This window comes from Callospermophilus lateralis, chromosome X (assembly GCF_048772815.1).
Source record: "Callospermophilus lateralis isolate mCalLat2 chromosome X, mCalLat2.hap1, whole genome shotgun sequence".
In the NCBI taxonomy this organism is placed as follows: Eukaryota; Metazoa; Chordata; class Mammalia; order Rodentia; family Sciuridae; genus Callospermophilus; species Callospermophilus lateralis.
In genome coordinates, this window is record NC_135325.1 from 60,111,952 (window position 1) to 60,130,902 (window position 18,951).

The 18,951-nt window shown below is 35.7% G+C and overlaps 1 protein-coding gene across 1 annotated transcript in view; it reads left to right on the forward strand.

Moving 5' to 3' along the window:
• Gpr174 (G protein-coupled receptor 174) overlaps positions 1–15,583 on the forward strand; it is a 31,442-nt gene extending 15,859 nt beyond the window's left edge. The window contains exon 3 of the mRNA XM_077107369.1: positions 13,818–15,583. Coding sequence (XP_076963484.1) covers positions 14,364–15,365 — 1,002 coding nt within the window. The 5' untranslated portion in view covers positions 13,818–14,363 and the 3' untranslated portion in view covers positions 15,366–15,583. The remainder of the gene's footprint in view (positions 1–13,817) is intronic.
• The last annotated feature ends 3,368 nt before the right edge of the window (positions 15,584–18,951 follow it).

The window sequence follows — 18,951 nt, forward strand, 5'->3', positions numbered from 1 at the left end:
ATTTTTTAAAAAGAAAATATTATCATTGTGGGGAATTCCATGTTTGTACCAAGCTTTTAATGGAGTACAGAAAGTAGTGTGTGGGGGGGCAGGGTTGATGTGCACGTGTGTGTGTGTGTGTGTGTGTGTGTGTGTGTGTGTGTGTGTTGTTTCTTGGGTGATTTTTTCTAAATTATAAAAAAATTGCAAATGGAGAATGCTACTTACCCTCCAAGGAAAAGGATATTTCTTGGAGATAGATACCTTGGTATGCTATAAATGATATATCCATGGCATACTTCAGAGATGTAAGAGTTAAGGAAGTCAGTTGACAGAGCTCAGAAAAGGCAGAAGAAGGAAGATCAAAACATTTTTTTTTTTTTTTTTTGCAAGGAGGGTCAGTTGAACCCATTAACAAAGAGAGAGGGAAAGATTATTAAAGATTTTAAAGCTGAAACATTGAGCTCTTAGTGGTATCAGTGACTTAAGAATGGGAAAAGAAAAGGGTCTCAATTTTATATAAATTTATCCTTTCAAATTGCTGTCTGTTTGTTTTAACCTTCCTTTGATCCCATCTGTGAAAGCTTGTCTAAATGACTGATGTGTAGATAGGTAAATAGATTAAAGACCAATTGCAGCACAAACAATGATAGGACATGATCTTTTGATGACCATCTTAAAATAAAAGTACACAGACTTTTCATATTTGTAATTACACTGTCACTGATATAATCACTAAAACAACCAATTGCTCTCCACACTGTCCACACTGTCAGAGTTGTGTTTCTAGCTCTTTAAACTTAACATATACTTAAGTTGATAAGTACAACAAGGGCATCTGAATTCAAGTTATTTTTCATGGCTTAGAGGTAAATGTCATTATTTTAACACTTGTTATAATGTTATAAAGAAAACAGGTGGAAAAATTCAATAAACTCCATCTAAATGAATCTCAAAATGTGGCTGGTTGCTTAGTTTTCACTCCAATGAACTAGTGAAAACCAACCATATATTGTAAGTAATGCCATTCCTGGAAAAATTCCTTTTATTTATTGTCACCAGTTTTGGTTTGAAAACACCATTTTCAGTTTTTCACAACATTCATGTAATGGAAGGAAATTAGAAATAAATAATGGCAAACAAATGTACACATTGCTTTTAAACTCATCCTAACACAAATTAATTTCATAGGGTTACTGGTATCCAGGAATCCAGCCTTATACTCTGAGTTGATAACAATAGAGTGGAATAAGCAATTTATCTATAGCAGAAATAAAAGTAAGCAAATCAGCTGATAAATTTAATTATATATCATTATTTCTCGACTCCAGGTTTTGGGACCAGAGCCTGTTCAACCCATTTTAGGTGCTTGGTGAGTCCCCTGGCTACGGTGGGGGAGGAACTTTTCATTTCCTGCCATGGGAAGGCAGCAGTCTATGCTAGAGAAAGTAAAAATAACACCACATTGCCACAGAGAAGTGTGCTCTACTCCATTTTGGTGCATGTGAATGGAGAGGAAGTGATTTTTTTAAGCCTGATTTGCTTTCATTTTTGCTTTCTTTGATCATAATACAGTGTGGCTGCTTAAATGTATATTCTCAAGAGTTGGAATCTTTTAAAAAAGCAATGGTTGTATACTCTGCCTTAGCCAATGGCTAGCAGATTAAGATGGTAAGTTTCTAGTTGGATGATTTTTTTAAGGTTATATGAACACGAAGCTTTAGGGCCTATTATTGTTCTGAAGGAGGTGCTTTCTTTTTGTTTGTTACCAAAGATTATTCAATATGCTTACCAAATACTTAAACACACACATTGTGATTTTTTTTGTAGGAAATCCTAATTAGTTCAGTGGGATAGTGTCCAGAGTACTTATTCATTGGCAGGGGACCAATAAGGAGAGCAATTTTCTCTAATAGGAAAATGAGGGGCAAGGTATAAGTCTTAAAAAGAAAAAAATCTTAATGTCATTCTCAGTAAATGAAAAAGAAAAGTTCTAAAGAAGGTAAAATTTGTGATCTCTAAATGCTTTCAGTGGCCAATATAAGTGATTAACCTGATAGCTAAAAATTTACCTTTTTTTAGATTTTATAACTTACGTGACCTTTAAATGTCATACTGTGAACATCATTCAGAACTGAATATTGAAAACAGTGCTTTTACAAATATAAAGACATTTGTATTGCTCATTTAACAGACATTTTCTAAAGGTCTGCTAAGGGGCTTTAATAAAAAATTATTGTAACTGCTGAGGGAAATACACAGATGTATAGGAAAGTGTTCTCACTTTTAGACAGTTTATGGTCTAGTAGTTGTACAGACAATGCATTATACCATTGGACAGGCAAATAGAAGTAAAAGAAACATACTGTGGGAATTTTTTTTAAAAAAGGAAGGCTAATTCTAATTGGGATGGCATGAAAACCTTGAGGAGGAAATGAGATTATAAAAATTCTCCTTTAAAGAACTTTCTCATAGGCCGGGCATGGTGGTGCATGACTGTAATTCCAGTGGTTTGGGTGGCTAAGGAATTAGGATCACAAGTTCAAAGCCAGCCTCAGCAACTTAGTGAAGCCCTAAGCAACTTAGTGAGCCCCTATCTCAAAATAAAAAATTAAAAGGACTGAGGATGTGGCTTAGTGGTTAGACTCTCTTGGGTTTAAACTCTGGGAAGTAGGGCTGTTGCTCATGTCAAAATGTTGCAAACAGAGATAAAATATGAATCTTTGTTCATCCTTCCAAAATATTGCTGAATATTGCTTATATTATGCTGGAAAGGTACAAAAAGCTTGCATTTGTGGAGATGTCCTTATTTTCTTGCCTGATTACTTTAAGTAGATGATGCCTCTCTGGTGTTTCAGTTAATCCAGAATACAAGCTCTAGTTTTTTTTTTTTTGTTTTGTTTTGTTTTTTTTAACCATGTATAAAATATTGAGAAGAAGGGATTTTCTAGGTTTCTTAGATACTTTTTTAACTCAAACTACAAAATACAAAAAGATAGATGCTGCATTTGTTTCTTTATTTTATTTGTTGTAGTTATAGATGTATAGCATGCCTTTATTTTATTTATTTATTTTTATGTGGTGCTGAGGATCGAACACAGCACTTCACACATGCTAGGCAATTGCTCTGCTGCTGGGCTACAGCCCCAATCCTCTGCATTTGTTTTTAAAAACCAAAATCAGTAGCACACAATGTTGGCCTGTAAGTTCTCCTTCATTGGATCCCAAATTGAGTTATCTTAGTTTTTACTTCAGTGAAATAAAGAGCCATCAAAATTGAATAAAATGTTGCAAATAACACCACTGGAGGAAAAAAAAATAGTAACAGAACATTATTCAGTGAAGACAAATATGCAAAATTCTAGTCACATATTGCCTATGTCTCAAGCTCCAGGGACTGGCCTGATCCCAGTACAGACTCAGGATGAGGTCTGTTTTCCTTTAGGACACTTCATCCCTTTCTTAGAGGAGAGCAAATTTCCCAAGTCATTGTGAATCTAGTAACTACAAGACTGTTTTGAGAGGAAGAAGGTGAAAGGGTTCCATATGACTCAATTTTCACCACCTCCTTTCAATCAGTGTATACAATGCCATCACAAACAAATGTAACAATAGTTCTGATGAGGATATATAGTATTATTATTAGATAAAGACTTATTATTAAATAATACTGATATTCATATTTAAGGCATATTTCTTCCAGAATCAGAATACAGTGACCTCAAAGTGAGTATGTAACTACTTAGGTTCTTGGAGCGTGGTGCAATAGATTTGCCTCAGGAATCCTTGAGTTTAATCAAGAATTCTCCTTGCCTTACTCCTGTAGCCTTCATTAGAGATGGCTTAAGGCAATGGATATCTACCCATCTAACACATTACACTTATAGCTCTCTTCTTTAGTGTGGTGCCTTATGAAGGAGTAGGAATACAAGGCTAAGCAGGAGATACATTAGCAATGTTGTGCTACTATCCTCTCTGCTTCCTCCTAAGTCACGGTGCATAGAGTTGCTATTACTGTTGGAAGAACACTCAAGGAGTCTGTCCATTTTCATTTTAATGACACCTCAGTGTCAGAAACAAGAAAGATGCTTCTGAGAATCAGACATTTCTAAAATACTTGATTTGCTTCTACTAATGAGGATTGCTATGCTGCCAAGAAGGAGAAATGTGGGATCACTCATACTGGTTTCTGACATGTGGTCACTGCTCAAGGATTTTAAAGGGTCATTTTTTAAAGTGAGGTCAAAGTAATTCATCCAGAATCTTGTTTCATTAATAGAATTCACTCTCAAAGCATAGAAAATATGGTAGAAAATTGAGATGTAATCTTCTAGATACTTGTTCACTTTGAGTATGGAAAGACATGCCACCAATACAGGTCCAGCACAAGACTAAAGCTGTGGTACAGTGATGCACACCTATAATCCCAATGGCTTAGGAGGCTGAGGCAGGAAAATCGCAGGTACAAAGCCAGCCTCAGCAAGTTAGTGAGGAACTAAGTAACTGGGATCCTATCTCTAGACAAAATATTTAAAAAAATAGCTGAGGATGTGGCTTAGTGGTTAAGAACTCCTGGTTTCAATCCCCAGTATCAAAAACAAACAAACAAACAAACAAAAACCAACAAAACCATGTCACTACAAGAGGCTTATATCAATCTTCTGAAATAGAGTGTTAAATATGCCATACTTCCCTCAAAGCCTAATATCAGGACATGATCTATTATCTGTCATTTAAAATACAGAAATAAGATCTGCATGTTTTAATTGAATTGCCTAGCTCTTGTGATATAAACTTTTCCATAGGCATTTTTAAGGGTCGTTGCTGAAGGCTTGATATACACATTTTAGACTAATTACTGAGAAGTAAATAACTAACTTTTGCCACTTGAATTTTAATATTTAAAATCTTAAACCTTTAAATAATTTTCCAATAGGTTTCTGAAGACCTTAGTGTCTACTTCGAAGATTCTACATTACCCTTTTGTTCTTTAAAACAAAATGCTATAGATTTTGGATAACATAGCATGGAGAAAATGACCCCAAAATATAAATAAAACACAAGTAACTGTGGAGGAAAAAGCCACTAGGCACAAAGAACAGAAAAAAGTTAATATGGTCAGTGAGCTGAAAATCAAAGGATGTAAAAACTCTGTGATTGATTACACATGTTCCAGAAATTGTGTTTGTGTGGGGTACTGACATTCCCTAGGAAAGGGTGCCAGGCTTGAGTTTCTGGGCCTGATCTTTAAAGGGGGGAGTCTGGTATTCCCAGCCTAAACTCTTCATATGGGCAAAAGGAGATTGATTCCTAGACAAGTGGGATATTTTTTCTGTCTTTTTTTCTTAGAGGAAGGTATTTTGATGCCTTGAAATCACACCACATTAGGTAGCCATCTACACCCAAAACCATGGCCAGTCCTGGATTGAGGCCCTGGGGACTGGTTTTATTTTCTACTCCACCCTTGCACTCTCTACCAGACCCCATAAGGTTGGTTTACTCCTCCACTTTCACAGGCTATTAATCCTGTGGAGCAGTGGATAGGGCACACTGTCAAAGAGAAAATTGCAAGAAGGCCTGCAAAAAAGTGAAAATGGCCAGAAGGATCTGATTATCTTGGACCTTAGTTTATTTTATGTAAGCTTGGAAGCTCATAACTTTCCTTAAAAAAAAAAATCCTTCTTCTTGTCCAAATGCTCATGTCTGGTCTGAGACACAAGGTGAACATTCAGAAAAGCTGAGGAAAATCCCCACAGCCGTGTCAGCACTAAGAACAGGAAATACATACAGTTTTCCCACTGTAACATAACTTGTGATCTTCTGATCATTTCTAAAAAGTGAAAATATTTGAAATTTAATGTGTAAAACGGAACTTTGTGAAATAGTGACTTGCCTTCTAAAAAGACAGGATACATGCTCCCAGAGTAATAAAAACAGGAGACACTGATAGCCAGATATTTGGGTACATGCAATTCTAAACTGTCTGCTCAGTGTTTTAAAGTACCCATCAAAAAGTGATTTAATACTTTCACTAGTGTTTTAAGCTTGTATAGATAAATAAGTCTTGAGATCCACTATGAATCACAAGAAAAATAGCAATGAACAAAGTGGAGCATCATTTGCATTGTTGACAAAAGAATGTAGCATATAAGATTCTAAAAAGAAGCATATTTCAGATATAAATAAAGTAGTCTTGGAGTTCACAGGTGGGTATGATCATAACCAGGCAGGGAAAGTGAAAGCCTTCATAGAAAAGGTAGAATTTTTTGACAGTGGCCTTCAAGGATAAGTAAGATTTTGATGGATTAAAGTAAAATATAACAATTTAAGTTGAGGAACAATCAAGAATATAGGTAATGGAGTTAGGAAAGCACAGTAAATGCCTGCAAGGACTCTAGCTTAACTTTGGAGACTATGCTATTGTTCTTTTTAACTGAAGGAAGATTCTTCAATTTGAAGGCTCTCAGATCTGGTTTTTGTGAAGCTTGTTAAAATGTAGATGCCTTAGCTCCACCCTTTGGCAATTAAGATGCAGTACATCCAGGAATATGCAGTTTAAAAAGCATTGACATTAGCCTAGGAACCACATTTTGAAAGATCCAGTTTTTGCAAAAGGGAAATAATAAAAATGGACACCCGCATACCATGTGGCTAAAACAAGGCCCTGGGAGGTGGAAGCTGCATAAGAGCAGCCTAACTTTTTTTTCATAATAACTTTATTTGATTTATTTTTTTAATGTGGTGCTGAGGATCGAGCCCAGGCCTCACACGTGCTAGGCAAGCGCTCTACCATTTAGCCTCAACCCCAGCCCCCAGCCTAACATTTTTTAATGGACTGTAGGGACATGGATGTGGGCAGAGTACTTGTTAATTCTTAGTACAGGTTTGAATATGTCCATCCCCAATACCAATTGGTGTGTACTGCTCTCTAGAATATAAAATAACTGCAAACTATAATATCTAAGGAAAAGCAATGTGACTGGGCATTATCAACTAGTGATATGAAGCTGGGTGATGACCTTCTTGCTGTCTCCAGTTAATTAAAAGAGTACTTCTCAGAGCAGAGGAAAAGATACTATTTGCTGAAAACAAAATGAGTTTCAGAACTCAGCAGAGATGTTTAGACTTAGCTAAGTGAAATAACTTCCTGGCAAAGTGGCAATGTTCACAATAACTGTATTGTCTATATATGTGTGTTTCTTTCTTTCATGATTTTGACCTATAGGAGACTCAAAAAAAGGTGTCAAAGCTAAAGTGATTTGGGAAGGAACCTCATTGGAGGGTGACATCCAGATAGAATATACCTCTTTCAGATTAAATAACAAATCCAGTGGAACATCCACTAGGGCAGAACTAGCAAATTTCCTGGAAGAATTTACCAAGCTCATATTTTCTAAAATATGTGCTTAGTGCCATATAGTCAGCTTTCAATTACATGCAGTTCCTGGGCAGGTTTCCCAGAAAGATAGTAAGTTTTTTGACTTTGAAGATCTAAAATAAAATGAAAGGGGGAAGCCTTGAAATTAGCCATGTGTGCTTATCAGAATCAGGAAGAAATTGTTCTGCTCTCTTCTGTCCAATATTTGTGATTATTCATGTGTAATAATGGTACAGTTGCCTCCCACACATATGCACACACCTGGTCAGCCTCATATCCTTTTCAGTCACTTGTGGTACTTGGTCTTCTTTTTTCTTGGCTTACTAAAATGTACACCTAACCCTAACTCTAAAATAAAGTTGATTTTTTGAGCAACTTGTTGGCTATAATGTGGGATTAAGTAGTTTCTGGGCAGGACTCCACACCCCACTTGCTGCTATTATGTCTCAAAGACAACCATTAGGGACTAGGTAATTTGATGGTCTAGTATTTTGATCATTTCCTTTACTTTAGTAAAACAGATACATTTATTTTGTGGTGTGGGAGATCGAACCCATGGTTTTCTGCATGAGAGGCAAACACTCTACCAACTGAGCTCTATCCCCAGCCTAAAAAAGATACATATTTTGATGGGTATTTTATCAGCTAACATTATAAAAGCTTAGTCAGAGTAAGTTTAACCAAAATGACAAGGTTATCCCTGATATTCATTTGAACCAGATTGTACTTGGATAAAGCAAAGATCTACTATAACTGAAAGATGCTCTTGAAATATAAATAATATTCACTGAAGCTCAGGTTTAGAGGAACATATATATATTCATAAACAAATACAATAACTTCCCACAATAATTCCCTAAGAAATCCCTATAAGTTCCAGACACCAGAAACTGATCATGCTAAATTTGGACCATTAGTTCCTTCTTTCTTTTCTTCCTCCCACCCCCATTCTCAATAAGTATAATTGAGAAGGTTAGGATCCTGAAGTTAGGAAAAATTTTGCTCAAGAAATCTGGTATATTGCTTCAAATAAATCTCTCATTTAAAATTGGTGTCTGTTCAGTGCCTGTTCCAATATGGATTCCATCTTATGCAAAAACAATCTCAAAAGAATAGTGATATACTCTGAAAAAATACTCCTTTCTTTTTTAGTCCCAAAATCCCTAGATAAAGAAATATTTATAGTCACAGTTGATTTAGGGTTTTCCCATGGTTAGAAGTCTTTTTCATCATCCCAAGCAACTTTTTCTACTTGAAAATAATGTTACATAAACAAAGGGAATGAATCATCAGCTTTCCAGGGAGGAAGCCAGAAGAATATTAATGGAGATGCTCTCTATTCATTAAGCTAAAATATAAAGTTGGAAATTCATTAATGTGTGGACAACAAGGGAATGAGCAAAGGAAGTATAGACTCCCCGATGGTAGCATTGACTTTAAGTTCACTTCAGTTCAAGAGGTGTTCTTTTTTTTTATTAGTTACACATGACAGTACAATATCTTGACAATTCATACATTTGAATCAAATGAGGTTTTAATTTCTCATTTTTCTGATTGTACAGGTTGCAGAATCACATTGGTGTTCTTAACAGTTTAGATCATTCCTTCTTTTAGTGTTTATAGAGTACAATGTGTTTTGCCTATGATCACAGTTTTCAGACTCTACAGCAATTATCATTCTCTCTCACTCAATTGTAAGGTTCAATAAGACATGTATCATGTGCCTTTTTCTAAGGTCTTTATTTGCAGAACCAAGTATGGTGCCTGGCACACTATACTTGCTGGATAAATATTTGCTGAGTAAATATTTGATGAATCTCCATGTTCCAAGTTTGGTACTAGGAACTTAGGGGCTACACAGGTGCACAAGTTTCAGTCCATGACTTTAAAAAGTTTCTTGACTAGTTGGGATGGGATGGGCTGGGCAGGAAGACAATGGCATAAATATGACAAAGACAAAAATTACAGTACTTGACTTGAGAGGCTGAGGCAGGAGGATTGTGAATTCAAAGCCAGCCTCAGCAACTTAACGAGGTCCTAAGCAACTGAGGAAGACCCTGTCTCAAAATAGAACTTAAAAGGGGCTGGGGATGTTGCTCATTGGTTAAGTGCCCTTGGCTTCAATCTCTGGTACCGCCCCCAAAATTACCATACTTAAAGAAGAGGAACATAGATACTTTAACAGATTTAATGAGATTCAGAGAAATGGCCTAGCATAGTGGTCTTAACTATAAAATATTTCATGAAAAACAAGAAATTTGAGAAAGGACTTTGCTAATAGGTAAAATTGATGGGCAAAAAAGAAGATTCTCCAAATGACTCAGGAGTATTGCAAGTTTCAGATCAACGTGAACTACTAAGTGAGACCCTGTCTCAAAATAAAATAAAAAGGGCTGGGACATAGGTCAGTATTAGAGTATCTCTGGGTTCAATCTCCAGGACCAAAAAAAAAAAAGGCTAAGGTAGCAAAATGTGCAAATGCTGTTTATGCAAAGAAAAAAAGTCGGTTTGATGAGTGGGAGCTCAATTGAGCTGGAATGCTAAGCATATTAGGAGAGTAGTAGGAGACAAAACCTAAAGATAAATGGTAATTTATTAAGGAAGCCTTTGAATGTCAGACTCTGTGGTTTGTGATTTGTGGGAAATAGGGAGACGTAAATATTTTTTAGGAAGTTATCTTAAAAAAGAACTCATAATAGCCGGGTGTAGAATGGAGTAAGGAAAAAAAGAGGAAATACAGAAACCAATTAAGTAATAAAAGCCTAAACTAGAGTAGAAACAATACAAATTTTAAAATTGATATGAAAATTAATTCACTTACAGAAAATAATCAGTTGTGATTATTAATATTTCTTGAACACTTATTATTAACCCAGCAATATACTAAGTGCATTATATATTTATTAACTCAATTCTCATACTGATTCTGTAGGTTGGTAATATGATTATTCTCATTTTACCAAGGAAAAAATTAAGGACCATAAAGGTTTAGTGTGGTACTAAAGGTCACACAGCTATTAAATGAAGGATCAAGAATTTAAATCCAGCTTTTTATGATTTCTAAACAGATTATTTCTCTCATGGTATGGTATTGCTCCTTTAGGAAAATAAATAAAAAATATTATATATATATATATTAGTTGTAGGTTGTCACAATACCTTTATTTTATTTGTGTGGTGTTGAGGATCAAACCCAGGGACTCACACATGGGAGATGAGCACTCTACCGCTGAGCCCCAGCCCCAGCCCCAGGAATATATTTAAAAGTGGAAAATAAGTGAGAAATTCTCCATATCTCCAAAACTTGATACAGGCTGCCTGGGAAATATTTATTATCTTAAAAATAATAATTAAGTCTAGCTGGGTGCTGTGGCGCATGCCAGTAATCCCAGCAGCTCAGGAGGCTGAGGCAGGAGGATCGTGAGTCCAAAGCCAGCCTCAGCAATGGTGAGGCACTAAGCAACTCAGTGAGACCCTGTCTCTAAATAAAATAGGGCTGGGGATGAGGCTCAGTGGTTGAGTTACCCTGAGTTCAAACCCTGGTACCAAAATAATAATATGTATATCTGGAATAGAATCTTGTTTGAAGTTGGAGAGGTGATCCTTTTTGTTTGGGATATGTTGATTTTTTTTTGTCAGTTAATACACATTTACAAAAATTGTTGAATTTAGTAAACACTGAGCACTTACTCTATGTCTTGCACAGTTCTTGGCTCTGGGTAAACAGCAAATAATTAAAACATGCAAGAATATTTTCCTCATGGACTTTGCATTCTAGTAGGGAAATATAAATAAAATAAATAAGTAAAAATGATCAAGTAGGTCATTGATGATTGATATGGATAAAATAATTTCAGAGGTTAGTTGGGGAGGGCTAGGAGAGAGTTTCAATTTTAAATAGGAAGATCAAGGAAAGCCTCATTGAAAGGTAACAATGGACATATTTGTATGAGTATGAGTAAGCATGGTTGGGTTAGTACATAGTAAGGGCACTTAACATCAGTTCTTATCAACTTTCAAGTAAGTGATACAGTATTGTTAACTATAGTCTCCATGTTATACAATACATCCACAAACATATTAATTTTGTAATTGAAAATGTATACCCTTTGACCAACATTGCCCCATTTCCCATTCTATCCCTAGCCTCTCACAACCCCTATTCTACCCTCTGCTTTTATGAGTTTGGCTTTTTATATTCCATATATATGTGTGCTCATGCAGTATTTGTCTTTCTTTGCCTGACTTATTTCACTTCACATAATGCTCTCCAGGCTCATCCATGTTGTTTTAAATAATAGAATTTCCCACTTTTTATTGTTTAAACAGCAGGAGGTCATGGGAAAGTACTGGGGTATGGAATCTACCAAATTATGCTATGTTCGTGTATGAATATACTGCAATGAATCCTGATTTTTATATGTATTTATACATGTATAATGTGCTAATTAAAATAATGATGATAATAGAAGGGAGATCAGTAGAGTAAAGCAAGTGGATCAGGGGGAGGGAGGAGGGTAGTGAAAGGATAGGTACTGGGCATATGTGATTGCTAAGACTGTTTTATATGTATGTTCAAATGTGGTATATGAATCCCACTATTATATATAATTATAATGCACTAATAAAAAGAAATTTAAAGAAAACTGCAGATCAAAAAGAAAAAAAAATTGGTAAAGAACTTTTCATCCTGTATATATACCACATTTTTTTATTCATCCATTAAGGTTTAGTTAGCTTGATTCCACATTGAATGCTGAAATGAATGTGCAAAAAAGAGAAATCTCAAGGCTAAGGAAATAGCTCAGTTGGAAGAGTGCTTACCTTGCATGCACAAGGACCTGGGTTCAATTCCTAGCACTACAGACAAAAAAAAAAAAAATCTCTTCAACGTATCGTTTCCTTTGGATACATATCCAGATATGAGATACCATTATTTTCCATAATGGCCACACTAATTTACCACCAACAGTGTAGAAGGATTTCCTTTTCTCCCCATTCTCATCCCTAATTGTTATCTTTTGCCTCTTAAACAATAAATATTCTTAAAGGAGTGAAGTGATATTGTCCTTTGATTTGCCTTTCCCTGATGATCAGTGACCTTTAGCACCTTTTTATATACTTGTTGTTTGCTGGCTAATTTTCTCTGTCACCTAATCAAAATCACTACCTGTGAAAATATTTCAAACATATACTTCAGCTTGGGAGCTGAATGACCTTTAGTATGACAACTCTTTATCCTTTACGGTTGTTCTGAGCTGTGTGTTGTATCACCATTGTCTTTCTTTGCCTGACTTATTTCACTTCACACTTACTTCCTTTACGATGATATAAAGGAGCTAGATTATTTTGCATCATCTTTATCTAAGAAACCTCAATTTTTAACCTCTTGAACTTGAATGCATACATAATTGTTCATGTTACTCATCATGCTTTTAAATAAAGTGAGCGCCCTATCTTTGAACAACGTGCTATTTTACTTAGCAGGCAATTGAGGCAAAATAATAAGAATAACAATTTCTTCAGAGGCTGAATCATGCATGCTTCAAACCACATGGATTTGATAATCCAAAGCAGGATGTTTCATAATTCCCATTTCATTTTTGTTCTTCCCACGTATCTTTAAAGTCAGTTAAGTCCTCCTAGATTTCAGCAGCCTTGAGGCAACTCTCCAAGTCCCTAAGCTAAAATTTGTTTACCTCAGAACAAGGGTCATGGACCCAGCTGAGTCAACTTTCTGGGGATTTTCATTCTCTGTTCTGGTGCTATGGTCTATTGTCTTGGATCATTAAGAGGTGACTAAATGACCCATGTAAATGGAAGTATTTAAAGAGAGGCTTGTTGCCCACTGATTTTCAGACATCTGGGATGTATTTGGATCAAATCAGTGGCCCCCAAATGATGGTTCAAGGACAAATGCTGGGCTGGCTATATCAGAATCATATGGGGAGCTTTTAAAAAATGAGTTTTGGGCCCTACACCAAACATACTGAATCAGAATCTCTGGAGGAAACACCAGGAAAACTATAATTAAAAAAATCTTCCCCACATTAGTCTGAGGATATGTGAAGTTTGTGAAATTATAGTCTATATTAGAGATTCTCAAATGTTAATGTGCAGAAGAATCACCTGGGGGTACTCGTTAAAAATTCAGATTCTGATTCTGAAGATCAAAGGAGGAACCTGAGAATCTGCTGAATCTCTAACAAGCTCCCATGTGATATTGATTCGTAGATTTGGAAGAACAAGGGGCTAGATTATTTCTGAGGTTCCTTCTACCTATACTTTCTTGTAGTCAGAAAGTGCCTTGTAGAATCTGTAGCATATTACCCTCACTCACATAAAAAAAACTTTCCATTTAAACAGATATATATATATAATTTTTTTTTCTTTGTATAGGATTTTTCTTTTTTATAAAAATGTGCCAGACAATAATTAACTTGTTTTCTTTCACTTGCAGCTCTGCCTGTTTCTCACTTAGCTTTCAACACATATCTGAAAATGTCCCAGAAAACTAATTGTCCAAGTTAATCATCGTGGAAAGTGTGCGACCCATTGTACACAAATGCAAACCTTTATTCTGCGTGAGCCAAAAAAGAAAAGCAGCCTGCCAAACACCTGTAAAAAGATGGCTATCATCATATGGGAATTTGAAGATCTGTTATATGGCACAGTCATGATCCAAATGGGAAAAAAACAACTGTCATGATGTCCTAGGAGGCTTTACAATAAACAACAGAAGAAAATTATAACGGTTTTCCATCTGTGCTTGCAAACTAGACTTCCATGTAGTTACTCCAGATAAATCCAAGGAAATTGTGCAGATAATTCTTTGAAAAGTCCCCAAATCATACATAGAGGCTAACATATGTGGCAAAAAGAAGATTATTTTATGCTGTTTCTTCAACCCATTGACAATCCATATTTTAGAAAGAACAGGATTTAATCAATTGTGAATTTAGGTTTTAAATCACCATCAAACAAAACAGTTTCTCCAGAAAGAATCATGCTTGCTAATGACACATGTAACAGGACAAATGGAGACAACACAGATTTTCGGTACTTCATCTATGCAGTGACATACACTGTCATTCTTGTGCCAGGTCTTATAGGGAACATATTAGCCTTGTGGGTATTTTATGGTTATATGAAAGAAACAAAACGGGCTGTAATATTTATGATAAACCTAGCCATTGCTGACCTATTACAAGTTCTTTCCCTACCACTGAGGATATTTTATTACTTGAACCATGACTGGCCATTTGGACCTGGACTCTGTATGTTCTGTTTCTACCTAAAGTATGTCAATATGTATGCAAGCATCTACTTCTTGGTTTGCATCAGTGTGCGAAGATTTTGGTTTCTCATGTACCCATTTCGCTTTAATGACTGCAAACAGAAATATGACTTATATATCAGTATTGCTGGCTGGCTGATCATCTGCCTTGCCTGTCTACTATTCCCACTCCTCAGAACCAGTGATGACACCCCAGGCAACAGAACCAAATGTTTCGTGGACCTTCCTACCAGGAATGTCAATCTGGCCCAGTCTGTTGCCATGATGACTGTTGGAGAATTGGTTGGGTTTATTACTCCTCTTCTGATTGTCCTGTATTGTTCCTGGAAGACAGCTTTATCACTGCAAGATAAGTATCCTGTTGCTCAAGACCTTGGAGAGAAAAAGAAAGCCTTGAAGATGATTCTAACCTGTGCAGGGGTATTTCTAATTTGCTTTGCACCTTATCACTTCAGTTTTCCTTTAGATTTCCTGGTCAAGTCCAATGAAATTAAAAGTTGCCTAGCCAGAAGAGTGATTTTAATATTTCATTCTGTGGCTTTGTGTCTTGCTAGTCTAAATTCCTGCCTTGACCCAGTCATATACTATTTCACCACTAATGAGTTCAGAAGACGTCTTTCAAGACAAGATTTACATGATAGCATCCAACTCCATACAAAATCCTTTGTGAGTAACCATACCAATTCTACCATAGCAACTGAATTATGCTAAATAACAAATGGAATGAGGCCTAGAGAGCAAGTACATCAGAATGGATTTGCAATTCCCCAAGCTACAGGGAAGTACTCACAGGAAGCATTCATAACTTTTCAGTTGTATTCTCTTACCTGTATGGGGAATTCACATTTTCATGGCAGTAACTATTTGCAGCATTACATTCCACAATCATTGATGTTGACCTGTCCATGTAGTAATCTCTCATCAGGTCTTTAAGACTGAAACTAAACTATAAAATTTTAATGACATTCTGTACTCTCTGTACTCTCTCATCTAGAGTCAATGACTTTATCTGTGAACCTAAGTTCTGTACTCTCTGTACTCTCTCATCTAGAGTCAATGACTTTATCTGTGAACCAAAGTCGCAATGAGATTACTAGCTTGGGGCTACCTTAAACACCTGAGATTATTACTACAAATATTGAGTCTCTATATTCAGAGGAAGTGCAGTTATCTATTTATAATTGTAATCACATTTTACATTCCAACAACATAATTTTGGTTGTATTTCAAATAGGGTGGATATATTACTCTGTGTAAACAAAATTTTATAAACATTGACTCACTTTTATCTTCCATGTGTGATTGGATTCCAAGGTTTAAAAACACAAATAGCTATTTTCTTCATTCAATGTCAACATGAAACATCATTTATTACATCTCTTCAGTGAATCAAAATCTGAACTCAGGACTCTGGTATGTTTTAACTAATAACAACCACATCTACATAAAATAACTCTTTGTGATTGTATATGATGCCACCTTGGATCTATCCAGGGCAGATAGTTTGCCAAAGACAATCCAAGGTGACCCAAATGACCTATAGGCCCAGGAGAAAGCAGAAAGGAGCTAATCACAGTTCCGTCTCTCAAACTATTTCCAATGAACATCTCTGGAAATGTATGAACATGCACAATAGAGGGAATCTTCATCATGTTTCTAGAGTTACATTGAGGTAACTCTGATAGTTAACTGCACTTACTGATCATATGGAAGAAATAGGGCACTATTTAATCACTAAGTTTAGGCTAGAATGGAAAGATGAAACAAAGTTAACTATGCCTCTTAAAATCATCATCACATTATGTTTTTTATTCCAGGCTAGGTGTTATCTGTAAATCCACCTACACAAGCCAGAGTAGAGTTTGGAGGCAGTCATGTGGATCATTTTTCTTGTTCAGCTTTGCCCCAGCCATATCAATCTGAAAGCCTGCACAGCTCACATCCCAGCAACTGGGGAAGGCAATTCTTTCACCTGTTGAAAAAAAGTGTGGAAGATAATTTTGGCATCTTTGGACACACCTTACAATTGCTTTGTCTGTTACTTGTTTGGTACTATTATGGAGGACAAACCTAGGGTATGAGTAGTAATTAAACCTGAGGTCATAAGTATTAGCATGTTTTACAACATGATTTAGCAAAAAGCTCTAACTTTAAAAAAAATGTTCTATCTAAAATTGGTGTCCTGTAATGAAGACACATTCTACTTTTCATCAAGAAAGGATGCAGAATCCAAGCAATGGTTTTAACATATATAGAGGAAGGTATAGTTTTAGGCACATAGTTATGATACTAATATGTTTATGGAAAAAGCTGGTGAAATCGAAATTAATTCTAAAAGCTAAGATTAACAGGACATTTTATAAAGTTTTCCTCTGGGCAATTGTTTATTTGACTTATACTTTGATATAGAAATAATACCATATTAGAAAAATGACTCTGTGCTGCTAGTAATAGTGTATCTGTGTATCTTCTGATAATTCATCATAAGGTACATGTTTTGATGTATTAAATGAGTGTTGAAATTTAAGAAGAGTAACTGTGACTGGTGTATGTTTGCTTCAAAGTGATTTGTGTTTGAGTATAATTTAATGTTGTAATAAGATTCCAAGTAATCATTATGTGGAATTGTGAAACAACTGTAGGTACTTGTGATGGGAGGATTCTGTCTAAATTCTGTGCTTACTATTTTCTAGATTTACATGAATTACACTTCTTAGGATCACATGGGGACACTATTGATTTAATTTTATTAACATTGATTTCATTTTAAACATTTTCTCTTGAAGGGGAGAAGAAACATTTCTAGGAGTTTATTGACATTCTTGGAGGTTTGATTAAAGGCAAAGTCCATTTGATAGGCAGCCCATTTATATCATTAAATAGAAGACAAGTGTCCAGTGTTCTTAGGTTACTTAATGAAGACCACCTCTTCTATAAGGCCTACTCATCTAGGTTTGCATCAGTTCTCTGATTTCCTTTGTTCACCCCACACATACATACACACTTCATCAATAAATTTTATTCCCATGCTCTTCTAGGCAATAATCTGATCAACTCATTCACACTATGGTGCTAATAACTAATGTTAGCTTAATATTTGACCATGGATATGAGAATTCCAGACTGTATGACTAGGTATTATTATAAAGTGGTGAATTTCAGTGGAGGGATTGCAAACACTGAAGCAGACAGACTGGAATGAAAGTGGGTCGTATAGCAGTGCTTTTCAGATTACATATAGTAAGTGACCAACTACATTGCTGACCATTAGGGGGCTGCTAAATTCTAAGAAACATATTCATAAATGTGGCTATCAGTTTCTCAGATCTCTGTTTTTTTTTTCTTTTTGCCTCGTTCCCTCCCAACTCTGGACCCAATTTCCAGGGGAAAATCCAAACTAGGAAAGAAGTCTTGATGTGGCTATTATGCAGGTAGTTGTCTCCTCCTGGAGATTCCCTGTTCCTTGGAGAATCTTCCCTTCAGTTCTCTCACTTAGCTCTCTGGATTTTATGTAATGGGGGTACAAATACTAAACACTCACCTGTGGTAACATACAATTCAAGGTCAATGGTCTCACATTTCCTATGTAAAATTGTTTAAAGTATAATTTCAAAATGCAAGCATAATGATTCCAATACTTTTCAATATGAAGTGATTTTAATGTTATTACTATTGTCTTTATTGTTATTGTTATTATTATACTCAAATGGGTTATGTGTTTTCATTGTCCCTCATTAAGCAGAAAATTATTTCAATGGGCAATTCCATGAAGAAGAGCCATCTGCCCCAGGAACAACAGAGCAGCCTCTCTTGGCCTGAAAGGGTGCATTGGTGGACTCTTGTGCAACCTAATTTTTATTTCACTTTTTGTTTTGACTCCCAAGATACTGTGAAATGTTGCACTTGGAGTTTATTTGCAGCTATAATTTATAATACACCTTTTAATAATAAAGATTGTCTATGTGGTTATATTTCCTGCCTCTAGAAGTCATTTTGTATTCATTTTAGCCTCTTTTTTTAGTAAACCAATAGACTTGAGTGTCTTAGTGTTCTCACGCATGTCGATACACGTGAATAAAAGTCCTCTGAGACTCTCCTTTTCTTTTTTCCTCTGTTGTAGAGGTATATTCAGTTCCCAAAGAGAAAGGTGAGCTACTTCCTTTACCCTATTATATTCTGTTCCCCTCTCCTCCCACAGATAGACATTTTACTATCTAAATGATTTCTCACCCTATCCGTGGGCTACTTAAAACCCTTTCTTTTCAATAAGAGGGCAGAGGGAATGTTTTCTTTTTAT